At 38.4% G+C, this 23532-nt stretch overlaps 1 protein-coding gene across 1 annotated transcript; it reads right to left on the bottom strand.

The window, feature by feature from the left end:
• Positions 1–1476: 1476 nt before the first annotated feature.
• pfkfb2b (6-phosphofructo-2-kinase/fructose-2,6-biphosphatase 2b) lies at positions 1477–22095 on the bottom strand. Its single transcript, XM_084739044.1, has 16 exons — positions 21870–22095; positions 21375–21516; positions 19782–19907; positions 17949–18045; positions 15433–15499; positions 15154–15228; positions 13417–13473; positions 13136–13260; positions 11620–11827; positions 11219–11365; positions 10452–10556; positions 8211–8340; positions 8054–8116; positions 7048–7112; positions 5184–5351; positions 1477–1627 (listed from the first exon to the last, which is right to left on the bottom strand). The coding sequence occupies exons 2-16, from the start codon at positions 21457–21459 to the stop codon at positions 1562–1564; spliced, it is 1584 nt and encodes a 527-aa protein (XP_084595170.1). The 5' UTR covers positions 21460–21516; positions 21870–22095; the 3' UTR covers positions 1477–1561.
• Between the last annotated feature and the right edge of the window lie 1437 nt (positions 22096–23532).

Below are 23532 nucleotides of genomic sequence, written 5' to 3'. Positions count from 1 at the left end.
TTGTCAAATGATAAAGTTGCACTCGTCTTGCACCCCTGCAGTGTTCCAGTAGCCTGCCTGAGCTTCCTCGAGTCTGGGGAGGAGGGGGCGGTGAAACAATGTGCTTCAACCAGAGATAGGATTTAAACCTGTCTGTGGCTCAAACTCACTTTTTGGACTGCTGTAGTCATTTTTGCACCTCATTGCTACATATGACTCCTTTAACTTTATATTACACTTTAATTAATCCATATTTAACATACTGTAGTACTGTATGGGCAGGTACTTTTCCAACTCATTTGCACAAAGTATTGCTGCAGCAGAGACAGTTTATTAGATTAGCCACTTTTTCCAAAGCTTTCAATTGCAGTTGTTCTTCAAATCTGTATGTTTGTCCTTAAAGTGATATTTAATATATATAGATTGCTGTTAAAAACATTTGGAAAAATATGACCACTCTCAACTATGTAGACTGTACTTTTTAACTATTATTCTAGACATTTTACGTGTGCAATTATTAACACTAATATTTAAAATGTATTTTTGATTTCATATTGTTTGTATTTTAACTTTTATATGTCTTTTGGTTGTGGTTTTCACATAAGCCTTTACAGGGCCACAATCACCCCCAACAAAACATTGGAAAACCTTTATTTATACCAAAATGGTGACATATTGACCAGTCTATTGTGTACAAAAGCACTCTGCACTGTAAACCCTTTTTAATACGGCGGTGTTTATAAACACGTCGCTGCTGATTGGGTAACACCTCTGACACGCCCACCAAACAAGAGAAAACGTACCTGAAAGGAAGCGAGTCATTCAATCTGGAGACCGTAGCAAAACGGTGCTCACTACGGTTTCTATCTGCACCCTCACATGTACATTTCCTTCACGTGTTTTGTTTGTTTTTCTGGTTTCTTTTCTCCTGTATGACAGTAAACTTAATATCTTTGGGTTGTGGACAAAACAAGACATTTGAGGACACGATCTTGAGCTTTGGGAAGCACAGAGCAATTTCCATTTTCTGATATTTTACGGACCAAACAACTAATCGATTAATCAAGACAATGATCAACAGATTAATCACTAATGAAAATAATCATTAGTTGCAGCCCTACTGCAGGTTGTCTGCATGGTACATGATGAGATCTGCATTATAAAAATACATGTACAGCATCTACTTTAATATCTGCCGTAGTGAAAATTGATTTTCATCATAATAATGCATAACTTGTTCTCATTACATTCAGCATACAGGGGAGCTAATTCTATCAATGTGTTTAGAATATATAAGTTCAGTAAGGCATTGTAGTATTTACAGAGAGGATTAGTTGCCAGTTCTGTTATTTTGGTTGACTGATTGATTTTGGCGCACATGCAGACGTATTTATGATACTAATGATGAGGCTTTTAGTTTGAAGCCTCAGCATGCAGAGTAAAGTTAAACAGAGAGTTTGTGATAGGACCAAAAACATGAAAATGCACCAGCTGTGATTCAACATCATCCTACATTTTAACCTGACCATCATTTCCAAGAATGCGGTTTGTGCCATGAAGAACCAGATGCTTTCATCTTCACTCAGAAGCGGACACAGCCACTAGTTTCTTCGGGGCTGTCATAGTCGATTCCTTCGCACAGGGACTCCTTCAAGAAAAAAGAAAAATGTCACTGACTTTCACAAATTAATGCCTTACAGCAGCAAATCCTATTCGACGACACTAATAGCTTCCCAGGGGCCCGGGACTCCTCTTTGAAAAATTGGGTCATCATGTGAAGTGTGGCAGTGTGGTAAAACAGCCACACTACTGGAGACTCTTCTTTAGCACATTCACAAGAAGCAATTAATTATTAATCACATTCTGACCTGGTGTATGATTGGCTGTAATTTATAATCTAGAACACTCTATTTTATGCAATAACGAGGAAAACAATACTCAAATACCCTTACACTGAGTCGCACAAACAAAGATTAATTTAATTCAAGACTAGCTCTAATTAGAGTTTAGCAAAACAGGGTTTAAATTGAGTACATCCAAATTCAAAATTAGGCAGAGCTCTGTTGCACATCTTAAATGTAATCTCAGTTTACTAAATCCACATTTACAGATTGAAACAAAAATTACATTTATCAATCTATCAATACAAAATATGCTTGCTTACCCAAATAATAAAAATAATAAAGGGATGAATAAAAGAGAGGGAAAACCTTTCCTCTGCCTGTATTCCTTTAAAAACATTATTACATTACTACACTACAGCTAGCTAAAAAGCAAAAACAAAAAACACAGAAAGAAACAAAGTTATATTACTTGCTAGCTACCAAAAAAGTTAATGAAACGTTGTTTGCTAGCTAGCAAAAACAGGTAGGTGGCTAGCTATAAATCAAAAAAGAAAAAAGTGAACAAAATGTTATATTGTTTGTTTTACAAAGAAACAAACAAAAAAAAACTCGACTGTTTTCTTGCAAGCTAAAATGAAGCAAGTAAATTAAGTATGATTGCTAGCTGGCTAAAAATGAAAACATTATAATGTTTGCTAGCTAGCTAAAAAAAAAAAAAAGTATGTTTGCTTGCTAGCTGAAAACTGAACAAAAGTTTACATTTTTTACTAGCTAGCTAAAAAGCTGGTTCACCTAGTTAGCTCATGATGCCCCAGCAAAGAATTATTTGAGCTCAATCCATCTCAAAAAAGACAACAGTTTTAAAGTTTTAACCTCCTGAAGTGTAAATCTAAAGTTAATACTGGTTCACATTTTAAATAGGAGTTTTGGTCTAACAGAATAAAATTTAATTTAGAGTAAAGTTAAATCATTATTTAATCAGGTTTCAAAATGAATCCTTTTTGTTGCAACCCAGCGCCAGGTTTATTAGATTTATTATATGTACTGTATAATAGCAACATAATTTCCTTTGAAATCTGAGTTCTGTCATTAAAAGGGATTTATTGAGGTCAGTTACATTATTGCTGCCATTTATTACACAACCAAATAATCAGCGTCTGATCTGTTCTTGATAAGGCCGCTGAGATGAAACAAAACCAGCGACAGCTTTCGTTCTACTTAAAGTGCAAAGGTGATGGAAGGTTAGAGGAACCCAAAGACCGAAAACCATAAAAATACACCACTGTGACAACATATGGACATGGGTTACAATGACATGAGCTGAATTATGAGAAAGAAAATGAAGTGTTGGTTACATGTACCGAGTCTCCAGAATACTCACAGACAACCGCTTCCTGTTCGAGGCTGTAGATTAGAGGAGAATGGAGAAAGAGAGAAAAAGAGAGAGAGACAGATAGAAATGTGGAGAAGGGCTGAAGCACTCACAAGGCAGGCCAACAAATACACAACAACACGTACAAATATGAATATGCATTTTAAACATTTTTTCCTAAGTTTGAATCTTTTATGTGTTACGTTAATTTTGCGTTAAAATTGCTCTGAAATTTTCCCAAATGGATTCCGTTTTTAAAAATGCAGTCATCACTGTAGATTTATGAATGTTATATATTAGGGGTCGACTGATTATCAATTCCAGTATTCAGCGTTTTTATAATTATGATCCAAATCTTTTTTTAAATTATCCCTTTGAAAATTAATTTTAAAATGTCCCGCTTCGGTTCTGATGAAGGTTCTCCTCTGTCTGTCGTCTCGACTCTACAGTCTCACTCAATGTCCCGCCCACTGGACTATCTGATTGGTTACACATCATGAATACAATCCAATCAAGATAGAAGGTCACTGTGCTACACATGGGCAGAGGAGCGCAGAAAATAAAGATTGAAATTTCAATTATTTATTTTTTATTTATTTATTTATTTTACTTTATAAAACTTTGGTTCATTTATTTATTTAAATTTTAGTTAACTTTATAAAAATGCTGCTAGGAGCTTTCTGCATATTTTTTTGAAAATATGTTTAAAAGTTCTCTTTTGTATCACTTAATTGAACACAAAGGCATTTAAACTACATACTGTGTTGTAGTGTGATATTCTAATTTTGACACTAAGACTTGGTTGCACCAACAGAGATTAATTCAATATGAGATTATTGCAAAGGAGAGTTGAGCAAAACTAGGTTTAAAAATAAAAATTTGCTTACCCAAATGAAAATAAACAAATGAATAAAAAAAAAACCCAAAACAAATTCTAGCACTGTCTGGACCTAGTAAGTATAAATAAGATGGCAGAAATGTTCATTTTTGACTGCTCTGTATTCCTCAATTAAATGTTACATACTGGTTAAGAAGTTAACAACACATTGCACTGTGTGCTAGCTAGCTAAAAAGTTAAAAAACTGTTGCATTGTTTGCTAGCTAGCTAAAAAGTTAACAAAATGTTGCGTTGTTTGCTAGCTAGTTAAAAGTTAAGTAGAGTTGGAATTTTTTCTAGCTAGCTAAAAAGTTTACAAAACCTTGCACTGTTTGCTAGCTAAAATGTTATAACAAATGCTGCAATGTTTGCTAGCTAGCAAAAAAGTTAACAAAAGTTGCATTATTTGCTGGCTAACTAAAACATTAACAAAACCTTGCATTATTTGCTAGCTAGCTAAAAAGTTAGCCAAGTTAGCCTACGCATGATGACTAGTTTTAAACTTTGGTGCAACATAATTTAAAGTTAAGCCATGATTAAATTGGGTTTAAAATAAATTTAAAATTGGTGCAACCCAAAAAAATATCAGTTATTACTACACCTTGATCACTAATAATTGGTACTGGTATTGGCTCCAAAAAAAAACACATTGGTCAACCCCTATTATATATAGCTAATAATACGTTCATTATGACTTTCAACAAAATATAATAAAAGATGTCTTTGATGTTTGTGTGTCTTTTGTATCTGGTAAACGTTCACTGACGAGGAAGTTTCCTTAGCAAAAAGTATGCATGCTGTTCTGCATATTCAAGCCGGAGACAGCCCAGTGGTGAAGCAGAGGTCATGCAAGACAAACATCTGACTTTGGGAACAGACATTAAATGAAGAGAGCAACCCATTCAAGACTCAAAACATGCCCTGAGAGAGAAAGATAGACAGAGAGATGGAGTCCATGTACGTCATTTTCAACACAAACACTAAATCATCGAGAGGATCCACAACTGAGGCGAGGGAATGCCAAACACAGGGTTAAAACTGTGGTGGGAGGTGACTGATTACAGTTGACGGTGACTGATTTAGAGGGGGAGCCTGTAACTCTGGCACTAACTTGGCTTTGCCGTCCCTCTGGCATCAGAGCTGATGGGGTGGGGGCGAGCGGTAGCCAGGGCTGGTTGCCTGCGCTGTAGAGCCTGGGACGCTTGACCTGGTCGTGACTGGACAAGGGGGTGTAACTATTCCGCCGGTGTATGAGAGCAGAGTCCCTCGGGATTTTACCCTGGTAGGAGATGAAATACCGCAAGAGTTAAGGGGAAAAAGGGTCAGGGAACATACAGCACGCGGGGGACACCTGACCAGACACAGCCAAGCAAACTAGCCGCCCTCTCCACATGGATCCATAGCAACAGGTCAGTCAACTAAAGCCGATTTTAGTGACAAAAACTGTTTCAACCACGTCATTCCACCACACAACACAAAACATTAAAGTACGTTAACAACAGATCCCTGATTTCACAGGAGAGACACACAAACGGCTGCTTTAATCAAGATAGAAAACCTTGTAAAAGGAAAAAGATTTCGAAATGGGACTAAAAGCTCACCTACGACAGTCTATCATAGGCCGTGTTTACACCTGTTATTAACATGCGTCTTGGCTGGTCTGATCACAAGTGGACAGCTCTGAGTATCTGAGTTCACACTGGGCATTAAAAAAGCATCTCCAGATGTGTCTTGAGCAACCAGTTTCAACTATTTGTCTCTTTTTTTTAGTTTAACACCACATTTAACTCTTCTATCAGGCCACAGTGAGCCTCAGGTTTTACCTGCGCTGTCAGCAGGCCGGCAGAGATGCTCTGTGGCGCGCTGGGGTTTCATAACTAAACTCTGAGCAGGACAAGAGTCAGAGAAAATCTATCTGCCTTCAATCAGCATGAGGGTGAACTGTCCCTTTAAGTGTGTCTACCAGCTAACATTTAGCAGCTTTTTGATTTCACCATTTACGCTAAATTTACGAAAAAAACATTTTTATTGACGGTTAACATGTCAAATTTTACAAATACAGTGAACCTGAACCAATACAGACTATTTCTTTGTCACACATGGAGAGAGTCACCAGACTTCCTTTTTAAAAAAGTGCAATTTTGTGAGTTGCTGAGTTATGAGAAACTTTAGAAACTTTTGTGAAACGCCATGTACAAAAAACTAAATCATAATTATTTGGGCCTTTAGCAAATGTTATACATTATGTCTTTCTTTCTGTAAAAAAACATTATGTCCATTTGTCCCAGCATATTGGCTGCTACTGTTTTGCAGCTGGTTAAAATCGACACATCTGGTCTTTGCAGATGGAAATGATTGCAGCTGTGTGTTTATGTTCATATAGAGCAGGAGCAGGAAGGTTGGTCACTCAAGACGAGTGGGGAGACGTGTTGTGAACTGATGTACTTAGAGCTGTCCACTTGTGATCGGCACATCCAAGACGCATGTTAATAACAGGTGTAAACATATCAATTGAGTATATATAATCTTAATATCAGGATGCAACCACAGCAACGGTAATGATTAGATCAGCCAAGCAAGGCAGCATGTTCAGCCATTTCCGCCATCAAGGTAAAGTAACACCAAATTAACAACTGACTTAACTTTCATTAGCTCATAGCTCAAGCCAGACTGATTAAGGATTAAAGGGACATAACAAAACAGAGAGGGAGGGGAATCAAGGAAGCAAAGCCTCACAGACAAGGGGATGAAGTGTGATTGCATTCGACTAGCAGACACAACAAACAAGACAAGGAGCCTGTCAGACTTTGGATTAGCTGTTGAGATTTGCAGATCTGTTTAGAGTTATTACTGTATAAGTAAACATTAAACACATATTTTGCTGGTATGATCACATTTGAGGCTTTGATGCAACAATGCTGCTGATGCACATTATGCAACAATGTGATGTTTCGGCTGGATTCAGGAAGACTTACAAGAGGTCGGTCTCGGTGTGTGTTTACCGCCTCCACATTAAGATAAAACATTTCCACTTTACAACCTAGAAGATAAAGGATAGAATACATTTAAATAAAATATTCATATTATGATATAAAATTCAGTCTTATGGCTGAGAGAGAGAGAGAGAATGTGTGTGTGCGCGTCTTAAAGGGACAGTTCAGATTATTTGAAGCAGGGTTGTATGAGGTATTTATCCAGAGTCAGTGTATTACCTACATGAGACACAGGTCGGTAAGAAATGAACTGCTGGGGATGTACTGTAGCCACAAAAAGTCCACCTAAAAAAAATCACTATTAGTTTAAGTGTACAGTATATTCAGAATATTTTCACCACTTTAATTCGTTGTCAGACAGCCTTGTCTGATGGGAAACTGCCTTTACAGAAGCCAGTATCGCTCTCTCCAAACCAACCAAACTCCATACACAAAATCAGTAATTTACCTTACAGAACACTGGAGTTGCTGGTCTGACGCTGCCTTGATCAGTTAGTTTATTAGTGTTACTGTGTCACTTTGGGGTTTAAAGAAGGAAAGCTCAGAATGACTGAAGTCACACAATCACAAAAACAAGCTAACAGATTGAGGCAGCAGCAGACTGGAAACTGGCGTTCTGCAAGGTAAATGACTGATTTCGCCTATGGAGTTTGGTTAGTTTAGCAAGAGGGATAATTGGATTATATAATGGTGGTTTTCCATGAGAAAAAGCAGTCTGACAGCAAGGTAAAGCAGTGAAAATATTCTAAATATAGCATATACTTGAACTGATATTGATTTGTTTTAGGTGGACCTTTTTTAAAAATACCTTTTGTTACTCACCGTGTCCACAGCAGCACATTGCTTAGCTTCTGTGCTGGTGCCCGTCTCTGCTTCTCCAAACTGAGGGAGTTTCGACATCTACTGTAAGTAATACACTGATAACGTCTAAATACCTCATACAGCCCCACTTCAAATAATCGAACTATCCCTTTATGCAAAGACCTACCATATGCAACAGGGGTTAGCTTGAGTACTGTGTGGAGCGGACATTTCATGTATGGTAGATCTTCTGTGGGATGAAGAACGAAATAAACAGTCTCATCATCTGCTGCTGTGATCTAGAAAGTGTGTCTGAGTTTGCGCTCTTGTGTTTATTATCTGACCTGCGCTCTTGTCCAGGAAGTAAGCGAGCAGACAGCGCATCACAGCCTGGTGGCAGATGACCAACACGTTGCCCTGTCTCTCCAACTCCATGATGACTGGCTCCAAACGTTGAACAAGGTCTTGGTAGGACTGGAGAAAGAGAAGAGACTGTTTAAAACTCACTGCAGAGGGCCATGTTTAAAGGAATAGTTCACCCCAAAATCAAAAATCCTTATTTTTCCTCTGGCCCGTAGCGCTATTTATACATCTAGACTTCTTCTGTTTGAGTTTTGGAGATATCAGTCGAAAAGATTTCTGCCTTCTATAATGGGACAAAATGGCACAGGTCTTGTGGTTCCATAAAAATATGCCATAAAAATACATTTGAAAAATTCAAAGCCAGTGTCTCGCTCCATAAAATCTTGACCCGGTTCCTCAAGATTATTCACAGACCTGGCTGTGAGCAGTTTCATTCAGGAACTATTTTCTTTCTAGCAGAAAGAAAGCAAGGTCTGTGGATCATTTTAAGAAAGTGGGTCATGGAGAGACACACTGGTTTTAAGGATTTATTTTTTTGGTACTTTGAACACCACAGCCCAGGTGCCATTTAGTCCCATTATATTAAAGAGAAGGCAGACATCTCTACTGCTGATATATCCAAAACTCTGCAACTCACAACAAAAAAAATCTAGATGGATAAACAGCACTACAGTCCAGGGAGAAATGTGTAGTTTTGATTTGGGGGTGAACTGCCCCTTTAAAAAGGTTTAAAGTAATCTATAAACTTCTAATAGCAGCAGGAAAGAACTGTAAATTGCCTCACTGACTTTCACAGCAGACATCTTGACTTTACCACAACAGGAAAAGCACAGTTGTTACTAATGACATTATCTGTGGCGCTGTTCTTTTTAAGTGTCCCAGTAAGCAGCATAGACAATATCAGGACCCTGAAACTAAAGCAGCGCAATCATAATCAGCTGTAATTGACTGGATTAATTACAATAATATAATGATTAAAATCCTAAAGATCTTTATTTATAGAGCATATTTCTAAACCCAACTTACAAAATGCTTCACACAAGGCCAAAACATCACAATAAGCAGATCATAAAAACAATTTACGAGCAAATAAAACCAGCAAAAAGACTGTCAGTAAAAAATCAAAGCAAGTAAAACATCAACAACAACAATAACAAAAACAAATGAGGTGCCTCTGTAGGTCCGCTCAGCATACAACCCATGTACTGAGGCTATCAGTCCTCTGCAGTCTATATCAAAATAAAGGCATGAAAACCCCCATAAATATACATATAAAAAAACAGCAAAGGGCAGTCAGAGAACATTAAATAAAGTCAGGAAGGAAAAAAGATAAAAGTAAGTCTTGAGAAGAGATTTAAAAGAAGAATCTCGGGCAGCTCTTCCTATCTTTTCGGGGCTCGAACTGTGAATGCTCTGTCACCTCTAGTTTTCAGCCACTCATCCAGAACAGACAGAAGACCCGAGGATCTCACATGCAACCAGGAAGTGTGATATATAGTATGGAGAGAGGCTATGAAGAGCCGCAGTGCAAGGATGATAAAAGGGCCTGATGTGGTCACGTCTCTTGGTTCAGCCTGGCAGCTGATTTCTGTAGCCGATTAATGTTTTTTTGGTTGAAGAAAGCGAAGAGCCTGTTTTAATAGTCAAGATTAGAGGAGATCAGTGCGTGTAAATGGTCTCTGTGTCTTTGAAAAATAAAATACTTTGGATTTATTGGAAATATTTATAAGGCAATAAAAAACAAGAGTGCACAGTTTTTGTTGTGTGCAGGTCAAACCAAACAAATAACCAGACTCTTTGCAACAGGCCTGATGTGCTCCAACAGGGAGCCAGCAGCTGGCAGGATTTGTTCTGTCCTGTTCTCGGAGCCAATTACAACAACCTCTATTTTGCTAGAGTTAAGCTGCAGAAAATTTTGTGACAACCATTTTTTGACATCACACAAACAGTCATGCAGTGAACTCAGGCTGCCAGGATCAGTGGCTTCAACAGGCAGGTAGATCTGCATGTCAACGAAATGAAACACCATGTCTTCAGCTAATATTTCCTGGGGAGGCACACACAGTGAAAATAACAGTTGGTCCCGACCTGTGCTTTTCCTGCTGTCATATGTCAAAATGTTCTCTCTGAAAAAAAAAAAAGGCCTATAAAGATGAACTCAGTTTACTGAAACAAAAGCAACGGTGTAAAAGCTGTGGGATGGAAGCAGAGCGTGAGGTCACCTCTCCTCCTGGATAGCGGTAGTGGTATTTGTCCTGGTCCCTCAAAGCGAACTCCTCTGGGAATGTGTTCTGGATCATCTCGTAAGTCATCTCCTCACACACACCCTGGACAAGGACAGCAGAGTATTTGGCTTAATGTCAAACGCACAACTCAGTGGAAGCCTGTTCACTGCGCACAACAACAAAACAAAGAAAACATGACTGTAGCAACATTGAGACTATAAAAACAAAAACAACAGCAGAATCTGCACAAACATCCAGTACTGTTTATATCAAGGGCCAGCTGCCTCGACTTTCAAAAAAGCCATTTTTGGCTGAAAGAATTTTAAAATTCTGTCTGAAACCGCAGCAAAATTTAGAGGTAAAGACACTGAGCCGTCAACCTGGGCTATGATGCACTTTTTACTTGACAAAGCATTAAGACATTTCTTTTTAATTAATCATTTTTATACAGGGAAAATACAATTCAGGTTGAAAAATACTGAAGTTACCCTTGAACAAATATGCACGGCTGAATGCAGGCTTTTAATAAAACTTTTCTGCGTTCACAGCCTAAGATTGCCTGACACATTTTTTCTTTTCTGTGACCAGTATCTTTGTAAACTTTGGGTTTTCTTCAGGGTTTTGTTTCTTTTCTTTTTACCTGCTGACCTACTGTGTCTAAAAAAAAAACAGACTTTCTGTCCATCTGAATCAGAACTCCATGAATCTGTAATAAATCTTAAAATAAAAAAAATATGAGAAAGGCCAGATGACAGGGTACTGACAGCGTCAATCTCGTTGAGTATCTTCCACTGTTCGTAAGGAACCCCGAGCTCCTCCGCCGTCTGGATTGTTCTTCTCAGCTGGCTCGTCCACACCTTCAAATCTGACAGCTTGTGCTCCTCAATGAAGTCTCGCAGGGCGTGGGCGAACTGAGAGAAAAAGACAGAACTTTAATGGTCTCTCTGCTTCATTAGAGTCATGTTCAGTGGACAGAAACAAGAAAAGGTGAAATGGAGAGGATTAAATGTGATAAAGGTCATGATTCAGGTGTTCATAATATTGCAATTAAGTGCACCTTTTATTCCACTGAGCTATCTCCCTCAGAGAGGCTTGTAATTGGGTTTTCAGAAGATACTGCGCTTCATAAAATGAGGATTATGTAAGAGAACCCAAGCGATCGCACCTGTTTCCCTCGAGGAGAAAGTTCAGAGTCTCCTCCGATGCGTCCCTCCACGTTGTGGTTGCTCTCTCCGTGCCGACACAGGTAGATGGAGTGCGAGTGCACGTGGATGTTCATGAGGTAGTAGACGATCTTGCTCTGGATGTAGTCCTGCACCCGGTTCACCAGGAAACGCCGACCCACGTTCATCACCTTGATGAAAGAGAGGTCCCTGCAGGTGCAAATGAAGCATGTAGATGAGTCAAATGTTTGCTTACTGTCACCATCTAATGTTGATTTCATGAACTGCAGCTGTAAATCCATAGTTAACATGCAAAATGCCAATGCTTGGTTAAGAAAAACAATCCAAAGTAAGCTTTACGGGAATAATCTAATAACTGAGGTATTTGTGCTTTACGTCTTTTACTCCAACCCTCCCTCTCATACACTTATATTTATCATTTTTTTGGAGGGCAGGGGTTTTTAGGGGAAGATTGGGGGTCAACAGTACATGCCATGTAGAAGTGGTACACATAATCTGACAGCTGGGAACCTGAAAATAAATTCAAGATAGGGATCAGCACTGTGTCAGGTTTTTTTAATCATAAATCTGTAATAAACACTGTGTTTTTTCTATTCACATTTACAAGTGAGACTGAATCTATCTATCTATCTATCTATCTATCTATCTATCTATCTATCTATCTATCTATCTATCTATCTATCTCGCCCCTGCAGACAACTTGTATTACACAGATTTGGTGCACAATTGAACCATTTTTGACCACTACAGAATTTATAAAAATAGTGAAAAAAAAAAAAAAAAAAAATCCCTCCAAAATATCACAATAAGACAGGAAAACCATGAGGAACACCACAGAAAACAATCCTGATGTGATTTGGTAAACTAAAAACTTTGGAGATTTCTGTAAGAACTGCATTTTCAGCTCCTCTGTTCTGGGGATCGTTCAGATACCTCATTATTGATTATATCCCTCATAAAGTCATCCATCCTCTGAATGTCCCAGGTCTCTAGTTCGTGGTAGTGAAGTTTCACGAGGTTGTGATTATCCTAGACGTCACAATAGGTCATTCTACACAGAGAGGTCAAGTTTCACTACTATGAAGTGGCTGCTATGGGGACTAACATCATCACACATGAAGACAATTGGGCTGATTGAGTCTCAGCTTTCCAGTCGGACAAAAGCTGCAATTCCAACAGTGTTTAGGGACCCCAGTATGCAGAAATATTCAAATAGAAACAAATTTATATTGCATGCAAAAGACTGTATGGGATGAGCATAAAGTGGGCATGTCTGTAAAGGGGAGACTACGGAGACTACGCTAAAGTTCAGCTTCACGCTGTAGCATTATTTAGCCAACTTGGACCAACGTATTCTGTAGGTCTTCTAGTTTCATACGATGCAATTATCTTAGCTTGGCTTTAAAACTGAGCACGCTACAGCCTCTGAACCAGAGAAATGTCAGCCAGAGATGGTGCTGAAGAGGTTAAACACAGCAGGATTTGATGAGTTCTTACTTGTCGTAGTCATCAGGATCTAACGGTTGGTACGTGACCTTGTAGCACTCGATTCGTTTGAGGAAGTCGTCCATGACTCTCTCTCTGTGTCTCTCAGGATAGTCGGGACTGGACACTTTCACCTCCTGTCACAGGTATTTGACACATTCAAATAATGAGAGCAGGCGCTGTAGTCCTTATGTAACACCGTAAACAGCGAGAATATTTATAGATTACAGGTTTGACCCGGACGAGAAGTCACAGTCAAACCGTGAAGTTTCAGTGGTGACATGGGATCGTACCAGGATATTAGCAGCAATGACCTCTGGGTCGTCACACACGGACTCCACAAAGAACACCTGTTGGAGAAGAGGGCAGCTCAGAGGGTCACCATGTGCAGAAACTTCCAGAAACTGTCGACTGAATCAACACCACAACTCAGTTTTGTCAGAGGTTAAAGGTTTTTTGAATTGTGTGTATTCTTGACACGTAATGTTAAGCACATTTCCTTTAACATATGAAACATTTGCAAAGCTGATTTTTTGTTTTACATTGTTTACATCCATGTTTTCTGGCTTGTAGTCTGCACTCTGCATTTCCCTGAGTGTGCCTACATTTCTTATGTTTTTGCCCGCGGTTGTCCAGATCAAGCGAGTACCACCGAAGTGATGATTGTCACAAAATGACTTTGCTTTGGGAATCACTGTGACGTAGGACACTGTCATCTGTTGGACGTAGACACAAACTGCAGCGAAATGCAACACTGCACCGCTGCAAATTATATCAGGCTACACCTGAGGGCTGTGCTACGAAGCAAGACCGATGTGTTAATGAGGTATGTTGAGCCTAAAGTTTTCAGCGTCATGAAGATGTCTCTCTTTTATCCTGTCAAGATCACCATGGTAACTTGTGCTGAGCTCATGGTCAAGAGCAGGTTAGATCAAATCGGCTGTAAAAGCACCACTCTTTCACTGATTCTTTTCCTGATGATGCTCTTCATGAGTTATACAGACTCTAAACTGAGAGAAGATGTTATACGTGCAAAGTTGCTGAGCTGAACGTTCCTAAATTCACAGAATAAAACCACAACACAGCAGCACAAACTGTGCATCACGCTGTCACGGGAACCTCAGTTTGGTGGTGCAGTTATTTCTCCCTGTTTGCTTCAGGTCATATTACCACTTTAAATTTTACACAGCTGATCGTCTACACACTAAAATAATAATGAAGCAGCTACAGACACTTTGTTTCTAAGCTTGAATCTGATTTGCTGCCAAGTCTGTTTTTCACTGCTGATACTGCAGCTCAGAACACAGATTAGAAAACTGATTAGTCCATCCTCTTTGTCACAGAAAATATTCAGTAGCGTTCATTTTACTTTGATTTGGCCAAAAACTTAAGTGATTTCCACGTCTCCTTTGGGATGGGACGGCATGAAACTGACAGTATTATGTTTAAATCTGCTCTATAAAGTTTAATTACTTACTGTGAAATTGTCACATTAGAAATAAACAGCAGTATTGGTCGATTAGTAATTTTCTGCCAGTATTCCTGGCAGTGATGCTTGTTGCTGTAATGTTTATTTTTAAATATTCTCCGTAACTCTCCATTATAACAGCCTGTTCGTCTTGACTGAAGTGGGCGGTTTGCATGCGGAGAAAGAGCAGAAAAGAAGAAAGCCTGAGTTAACAAATGTAAACATGGCGCCACTAGTGGTGAAAAACTCAACAGGGTGCCTTTAAAAGTATTTCTAAACCTGATCGATCGAAACTTGACTAATGTTAAGGAGCATTTTGTGTTTGTGCTTCTGTTAGATGACTTGATGTCTGAAAAGCAGCTGACTCTAAAAAATCTTGGTAGATGAAGGTCCAGTTTAATTTACCATAACCTTGTAAACACTTGGTCAGCAAAAATTACCTAGTTTCTGTTTAAGTCCAAGAAACTGCTCCATGCATGTTGTGATTGTTTAAAATATTTAAGTCCAATCTCCACCAAAGCCCAAGAAAGAAAATTGCAAAACTAAATTTAGCCAATCTTACCTTAAATGCATTCTCTTTCACGAATGCTAGAATGAGGTCTCGCCGTTCTCTTGTTGTGTTTGTTGCATCAAACACCTGATAAAAGGGACAAAAAGGAGGACAAATGAAGACAACGTGTCTCCTGTATTGTACTGGTGTTCAACAGTAAAATGTTTGTGGGACAGTTTAGGATTAAAGCTGTCCTCGTGCGGTTCTGTTCTGGATATTTTAAATCTTTTGGAGACGAGCCAACACTGAGACAGAACGCGGGACAGATTGAGAGGCAGAGCGAGGACTCACCGCGATCTGACCCCCCTCCTTCGTCAGGTACGCCTTCACATCCTGCAGAGCTACCAGAGCGCACTGCCTGTGGGACACACAGAAAACAGAGCCTCAGTATGCTGTCATTCAACAAAATCCACTATCACTGAAGTTTACAGTGAATGTGTGGTGTGCATGATTCTTAAATGACATGAAAAATATAAGAAATCTATAAATATTACTCGTTTTACATTATGGGTATCATGTAGACCTTAATTCTCAGTGTTTTTCTAGTATTTGGTTATTTGGCCATCACATAAACTGGGACTCTGCACAAAGATTTATGTCATATTTGCAGCATTTTTGCACAAGCTGTATCCATGGTATCTGGGTTAAAAGAGTAACATAAAAAATAATCCTCAGCTCCCCCTAGCGGTGTCTAACCATGGAGATAGTTTAGTTTGAACTTCTTGAGGTTGTGAGAAGTCCACCTCTGAGATTTCTGCTGCTACACCAATAAAACTGAGGTGTATATAAATAATTGAATTTGTGCTGCTCAAAGCACAGAAGAAACGTAAAGTGGAAAACTCAGCAGCAATATATTATTCCACAAACAAGGCCTTAGTTACATGTTTGATAACTTGTAGTTAAAGGAACAGTTTGAAACTTTGGACATGCGTTTTTTTGCTTCTTGCTTCCTGTTTAGCATCACTGGTTTTATTCCAAGGACAGCTGCTGGTGTCTCTACAGCTGCGTACGTCTTCATACTCGTGCAGTTACGTAGGTACGGCTATAGGTCCCTGTTGGCTGGTTCTGGCCAATCATATTGTGCCAAGTTGTAAACTGTTTTTTGATTACGATGCAGTTAACAACAATTTCTAATAACATCTAATTATGAAGCAGCGATTGGAGGAGAAGGGAACAAGATGCAGCACAGGGAGCACAGAGGGCATCGAGGACAGGCCTGACCCCCTACACTCCTAGAAATAAGGGTTTTAAAAGGATTCTTCCTGAAGGACCGAGGTTCTACCCAGAACCACTCGCTTCTCAAGAACCCTCGTTTGAAGAAAGGGTTTGTTAAGGATTCTTTGTAAGACTAAGGGTTCCATTAAGAACCCTTTTGGACAACAAAGTTCTTCAAGGATTGTTCAAACTCATGAAGAAGTCTTTCATCATGGCAGCTTTGCACCATAAAGGGTTCTTGGTAGAACCCCCTGCATGGTTTCTCAGGCGGTCCCCCTGTGTGTGTTCTACATAAAACCCTTTGACTATAAAAGGTTTCTTGGTAGAACCCCCTGGGTGGGTTCTTGTTAGCGCCCTCACAATATGTAAAAATTCTAGATAGAATTGCAAAAGATGGTTCTGGGTAGAAAGAGTGCACCAGAAATGGTTCTCCTTGAGAACCTCTCATAGTGGGTTCTTGGGTGAAATTTTTCACAGATGGTTCTCTGTATAACCCCTTGTGTTGGGTTCTAGGTGAGGCTGCACAAGATGGTAAAAAAGTCACAGTGCGATTATTTTGACTGAAACTGTGATAAGCGATACAATTAGTGGAAATGACCATTTTTGCAATTTTCAAATATTACACTTGGCCATATTTCCATTTTACTGATATTGCATAAATAGAAAAATACAAAGAACAACAAGAAAATAAGTACTATGAGATAAGAACCACAAATAGAAAACTGTAAAATATGGACAATATGCAATTTAAATGAAAGACCTGTACAGTTTTGTGCAGGAAAGTGCAAAGTATTCATCAGGGAACGTGCAAAAGTTTACAGGAAGCAGTGCAACAATATTATGTGCAACATATATGAGCAAGATAGCAATAAAAAAGATAACTCCCCGAATTCCCACCTGCATGGTCAGAAAGAAAGCAAAAAGGCACATTTCTCAAAATGTCAAACTATATATTCCTTTAAGCCCCGCCCAGCTGACACCTCCCACAGCAAAAAGAGAAGATCTCAGAATTATTTACAGCTGCAGTTTGACCCAGGTTGGATCCTCACGCAGCACCCTGGAGGGCTTTTGTCAGCTCCAGAGTGACAGCGGCAGCAGCTTGTTTAATATCTAGGTCACAATTCAGCGCCGGGATTCTGTCAACAGCCTGTCACATTTTCATGATAGCCATGAACCGCAAAACCCATTTCAATTACTGCTGCTGGATAAGACCAGGAGGGAAAGAGACGGTTCTTAAGTCGTCTGTCTTAAAGTCATCTTTTTGGTGAAATCAGCAGTGATTCGGTGGTGATACTTTGTCAAGCGGTGGGTCTGTGCATGCATATTAAGTCTTGGTCAGGGCCAGTTTAAGGTGGTATGAACACTATGCTGACCCCGTCTGTGTATCGACCGCTGGCCTCAAAAAACAGCTTAGTCACTGATGCAGCAGTGGAGGCTGCAGAATACCAAACAGACCATGTTGACTTGAGGAAATGTTACACTGAGAGAGAAGAGATGCTACAGCCTCCCTTAATGGTAGATAGATAATCCTGTGAACGCCCTCGGACTGAAGGAGACCAAATAATGAGCACATTTGTAATAGTAGAACTTACTTCCTGATTTTCATGGCCTCCTCGTTGTCGTGGCGGAAGAAATCGTAGGATTTATAAGCTCGGACAGCCTCTCTGCGGTACACACCCAAGTTAAACACTGAAAAATGAACAAATGACATTAACGCTCATATGCATCTTATGTGTGTCACACTACAGAGATCCATGAATCCATATAACTGAAGAGACTTTAACTGAAAAATCTCATTTTTATTACGCTTAACATTACAAAGCAAACAGTTTCTAAGGAAACAAAACATGCTGGAGGCAATGAGGCCGTACAGGTCTTGTGGAATTGTCCTAAAAACAGCAATTTTGGGACAGAGTGCATTCAGTGTTGAATGAGGTATTAGGATTAAAATAATCTCCAAGAAGTGCTCTATTTAATACCTGGGCAATATGACTAAAGGGGTGCAGAAGGAAGATAATTATTTGGTTGAAATTCTAGACACATGAAACAAGAGACTGGATTTAAAGTGACCTTGTTATAGACATTAGGGTTAGATATCGTACAGGAATTATTTTTGATGGAAAAATGACTGATTCTTTAAGAGTTAAAGAAATTATATTTGATGGAAAATGGGATAAAAATGGATTAGGTTTAGAAATAAAGACATGGGCTCTGTATAGTTTTATTCGTTACTGAGGAAACTTTATTATCAGTTGTAAACTGTAATCCCGACCTTTACAATTCTGTGTTTCACTGTCATGTTTTTGTTTAACTCAAAGACAATAAAAACTAAAGTGACAGAATAAATCATTCTGCCCTTGCTGTATTTTTGTAAGCAATTACAAGTATTACAACTGAACTGATGCTAAATTAAGCCTCCTGTTCTGAGACACTCTCACATTCAGTACATGCATTTAAATGTACAGGTCATGTCGGGTGAGGAGGTGTGAGCTGCTGCACACAACAACAGAAATAACTTTTAGACCGTCGTTGGAAAGTATTTGAAAGTCATAAAATATATGGTTTCACTGCATCTTTATGATCTTAATACCCTAATTTCACAACTCTCTTCCATCTGCAGGTTAAAGTCAGTGTAACAAAAGACTTGCTCATCCCTTTATTTGTGACTAACAACAAACTCAAAATATACAACCAGTTTGAATGTCCTTAAGATAAAATCATGTTTAAAATATTGATTTAAAATTGCTAAATACAGTACTACAGTTTGCAGATCCCCTTATACTGCACTTTAGAGCTGAATGAATCACTCATATGGCAAAGAAAAATTAAAGATGCGACATAAAGCGATAACAAGTATGATGCAGAAAACACTCATGTACAGAGCCATGGTCAGGAGGAATTCATTGCGTTCTCATTTTGTTCAAGAGAATACTGAAGACCGGTTCATAATTTTATTAAAACAATTTCTTAAAATATTAAAGGATGCCATAATTGAACAATGTGTGTGTGAACTGAGAAAATTATGTAAGAAATAAAGTTTAAACCCTGGATGAAAGATGACCCTCCCCTTCCAGAGAAGTTGAAAAGTTCGCCATGATTTCTTGAGGAATTGTGATTTATATCTAGGCCTGGACGATGTAGCTGGAAAAACCACAACAGTGCAGTTTCATATCGGTCGATATCAATGATTGTTGATCATACAGGTTGTGACTAACAACATGTTGTGTGCTCCAAAAGGTGGAAGTGGTGAAGGTGATCCAATGAAAAGACAACAAGTATTCCATACCATGATATAACAATTTCCAAAGTCTAACATGACATCTAGTTTCATACAACAATATTTATAATTCTGTTTGACTTAACATCTGTTTTTTTTTGTTTGGTTGTAGTGTGCATACATGTGTGTTTGTTATTTACTACTGCACCTTTGGTCGGGACTCCGATCCAGTTGAGGTAACGTGTGAGTTTCTTCGACATGTAGGTCTTCCCTCGTGCAGGCAGGCCGATCATTACGATCATTGTCGGAGAATTAGTCATATAGGACGCCCACGCTGCACAAGAGACAGATTACTGCATTATTAGAAACCTGCGTAGTTATATGTAAATAATGTCTGATGTCTCTGATGTTAGGTAGGTAGCTGTTTATTTATCCCGTTGGGAAAATTTCATTTGACATAACAATAACAAGAACAAATATACAAACAATACTAATACTAATGTACAACAGGGTACACGATAAAGTGTAAACTGAAGTACAAAAAGTGTAAAAAGTAACAAACAGTGCAATAGAGAGTGTGCATAAATAAAACAGAGGTATAAAATGTGTAAGTGTGCAAAAATATAAATAAAGCAGTACAAACAAAGGTGATGTGTATAGTTATTATTAAAATATGTGAAATATATTAAAAACAAGTGTAAACAGTGACAATATGTACGGTTTTGAATGATATCTATAAAAAAAGACAGTGTTTATATGTATGCAAGTAAGTATCCACTTATGTACATATATTATATACTGATATACTTCCTGGTCTTCTTGAGAAAAACATTGCTCAATTACAATTATTGCAAAACTCAGTTGAATGTGGATTGTAAAGGGATCACACATTACACCAATTTAACCAAGTCTCTACACTTCTTCCTGTGTGCTTCAGAATTGATTTGAAAATCCTTTTATTGGTTTATAAAGCTCTTAAAGGTCTTAGTCCTGCCTATTTATCAGATTTGCTTTTATCCTATGAACCTTAATGGTTGTGGCCTTTTAATTATCCCCAGAGTTAGAACAAAAAACCCACAGAGAGGCTTCCTGTTATTTCTATTGTTCACATGTGGGGACCAGGCTGCCTGAAGACCTGAGGGCCGCAGAGTGTTGACTTTTATTTATTTATTGTGTATTTATTACTGTTGTGTATTTATATATTTGTTTATATTTATTTATCTGTTTTCCTAGCCAGCATATCATTTTATTTTATCCACTGATTATTAACTTATTTACTGTATTTACTTATTTATTGACTGATTTTAAATTATTATCCAGTTTTGAGTTTTTATTCTGTGTCTGGTGTTTCCTCTCTTATGATAATGTTTCCTCAGCTGCCATTTATAATGAGCAGGATTAAGACAGACTAATAACTAGGTCACGTGTGTGTGTGTGTACTGGACAAAAATAATTGTCTCCTCAGACATAAATATCATCTGTGTGGACTGGGATCAAAGGTATGACCTGAAGAAATTAGAAGAAGACACGTCCTGGGAGAGAAAGGCAATTTCCTTAAGAACAGCAGAAACCACAGAAGGGTTTCTTTTTTTGTCTGAAGAGATTCAAGTTTTATTTTCTGTCTTTTGCAGCTTGCAGCCTATAAATGAAAAGACTCCCAGAGAGGTGATTGTGATCTAATCCAGGGCGAACAATGTGAGGAGGCGTGGCGTGTTCCAGGTGCACCTGAAAACAATTAAAGCAGTCATGCAGAATAACTTGTTCAGATTTAATTTGTGGGGGGAACTTGGACTTTACTTACAGCATTTCTTCTCATTCATTCTCACGTCTGTTTTCTTTGCTTCTGCTGAGTTTGCAGAGCCATTGTCCATCTGAATGCTTGACATGTTGAAATCTGCTCCTCACTCTGTTTTTCTCAGATGGACATTATATTCAAAGCTGCTCTGAAACAGAAGAGTCATGCAGGAAGAGAACAGAATATTGCACTTTTTTTCCCCTCAAAATATGTAATGATATGGCTTTATGTATCCCTGGTAACATCCCAGGATGCACCCAGAGGAGCAGAGGATAGAGATAAAAGGCGCTGCCACATCATCTGCTGGCTGAACACTCTGTATTTACAAAGCCGCATAAAGCAGGCAGTGATTCCTCTCTAACCAGGGTGACTGAGTTCATGCGACACTAAATCACACATGAAAATTTAAACATAATCCACCTCAAACATAATCCACACCGGGCGGCGCTCAGACAGTATCACATTCATTGATTTTTTTTTATTTTATTTTTTTTATTTTACCTGATCGATAGTCAACTGATGAGTCCTATCGGTCAGAAACACCTCAGTGGTTGCCGTTAAAACACCGTCGGTACAGAGATGTCACGATGAGCCGGACCGAGAGTCTGCGCCCGCCGTGGAGGAGCCAGTCTGGTCGGCCTGTCCTTGGTGCTGAGGTGCCTCCTCGGCCGGCTGGTGTCCTTCCAAGCTGGAGGTGTGCCTCTACGTCACGTTTTTCCTCTACCGTAACGTTGATAATAGAGCTACGTCAACGACGCACAGCCGCTCTGTATCACTAATTCAAAAGCGCAGAGAATAAAACATTTAGGGCTCTGCAGAGGAGGAGATGCACGGAGGCATGAGAGAAAGAAGCGTTACAAAAATCATGCCAATATTTAAAGATAAAACAAAAGACATCTTACCATCACAGTCATGTCCTTATGAAAGCTGATGATCACTGGGTTGCACCAACAAATACCAATTTGATCTAAGATTACATTTCGTTTGGGTTTAGCTGAATTTGGTTTAAAAATAAATAAATTCAGATTTAAAATTAAATAGAGCTCTGTTGCACAGTTTAAAACAGATCCCAGTTTGGTAATATAAACAGAAATGATCAATATATACTACCGAAACTTAAAAAAACAAATCAAACAAACAAACATTATCCGTTTGCTAAGTAGCTAAAAAGTTAACAAAACGTTATATTGTTTCCTGGCTGGTCAAAAAGTTATCAAAACAGCCTACAATGTTTGTTAGTTGGCTTTAAACACACAAACAAAAAAGTATGTTGTTTACTAGCTAGCTGTTTTTTTTTAAATCATATTGTTTGCTTAGCAGCAGCTACCTAAAAAACAACAAACGTTATTATGTTTGCTAGCTAGCTAAAGTTGGTTAGCCTAGTTAGCCTACACATGATGGCTCAGCATAAAATTGTTTTGCTTAATCTTAAAAGGGCAGCCATATTAAAAATTAAACCTCCAAAAGTGTAAGTTTAAAGTTAATACTGTATCACAGTTTCAATTGCAATTTAAAATGTAAACATAATTTAATCTGGAAACTAAACTGTAATTTCAGGAGAGGTTTGAATTTAATCTTTATTAATTTTAAGATACTTTTAAAGTTTAACACAACATAAATTGAAGTTAAATCTTGTTCAGTTAGTTTTAAAAATGAATCCTTGGCGCAAACTAGCCTGTGTCTGTCATTTTTAATGCAAAGCTGACACATGTCTTTGTTGACATTAAACAAGACAAATATGTCTTTATTACATTATGCTGTCATATATGGTTGGTTTTGACACTAGCAGTAATGAGGCCATTTATAAGCTGTAGAGTTAGCTGCCAAATTATCTTAAAATTATTATACTCAACCCTGGAGTGCCAAAACACTTTACCTGTAGCACTTTAATTGTACGTGAAAAGTTGAGCCAGTTGAGGCCTGATGCTGACAAAATTCTGTCTGAAACCGCCCCAAACCCGACCCTCATTAGCATATTTCAGCCCGAACCCGATACATACATTTTTCTTAACAAACTTCTCTCTATGCACCAAACAATGGGAGTTTTCAGTAACAGGGACAATACATGCAGGGAATTGAAATAGGAAACAACTAAATTGGGGAGAAAAACATAAATAAATAAATAAATAAATAAATAAACAAATAAATAAATAAGCGTAGTACA

The sequence above is a fragment of the Lutjanus erythropterus genome, chromosome 2, assembly GCF_056507025.1.
Source record: "Lutjanus erythropterus isolate fLutEry1 chromosome 2, fLutEry1.hap2, whole genome shotgun sequence".
NCBI classification, from domain to species: Eukaryota; Metazoa; Chordata; class Actinopteri; order Lutjaniformes; family Lutjanidae; genus Lutjanus; species Lutjanus erythropterus.
The sequence above is the reverse complement of the archived record's forward strand: the minus strand, read 5'-3'. Positions and strand labels throughout refer to the sequence as shown.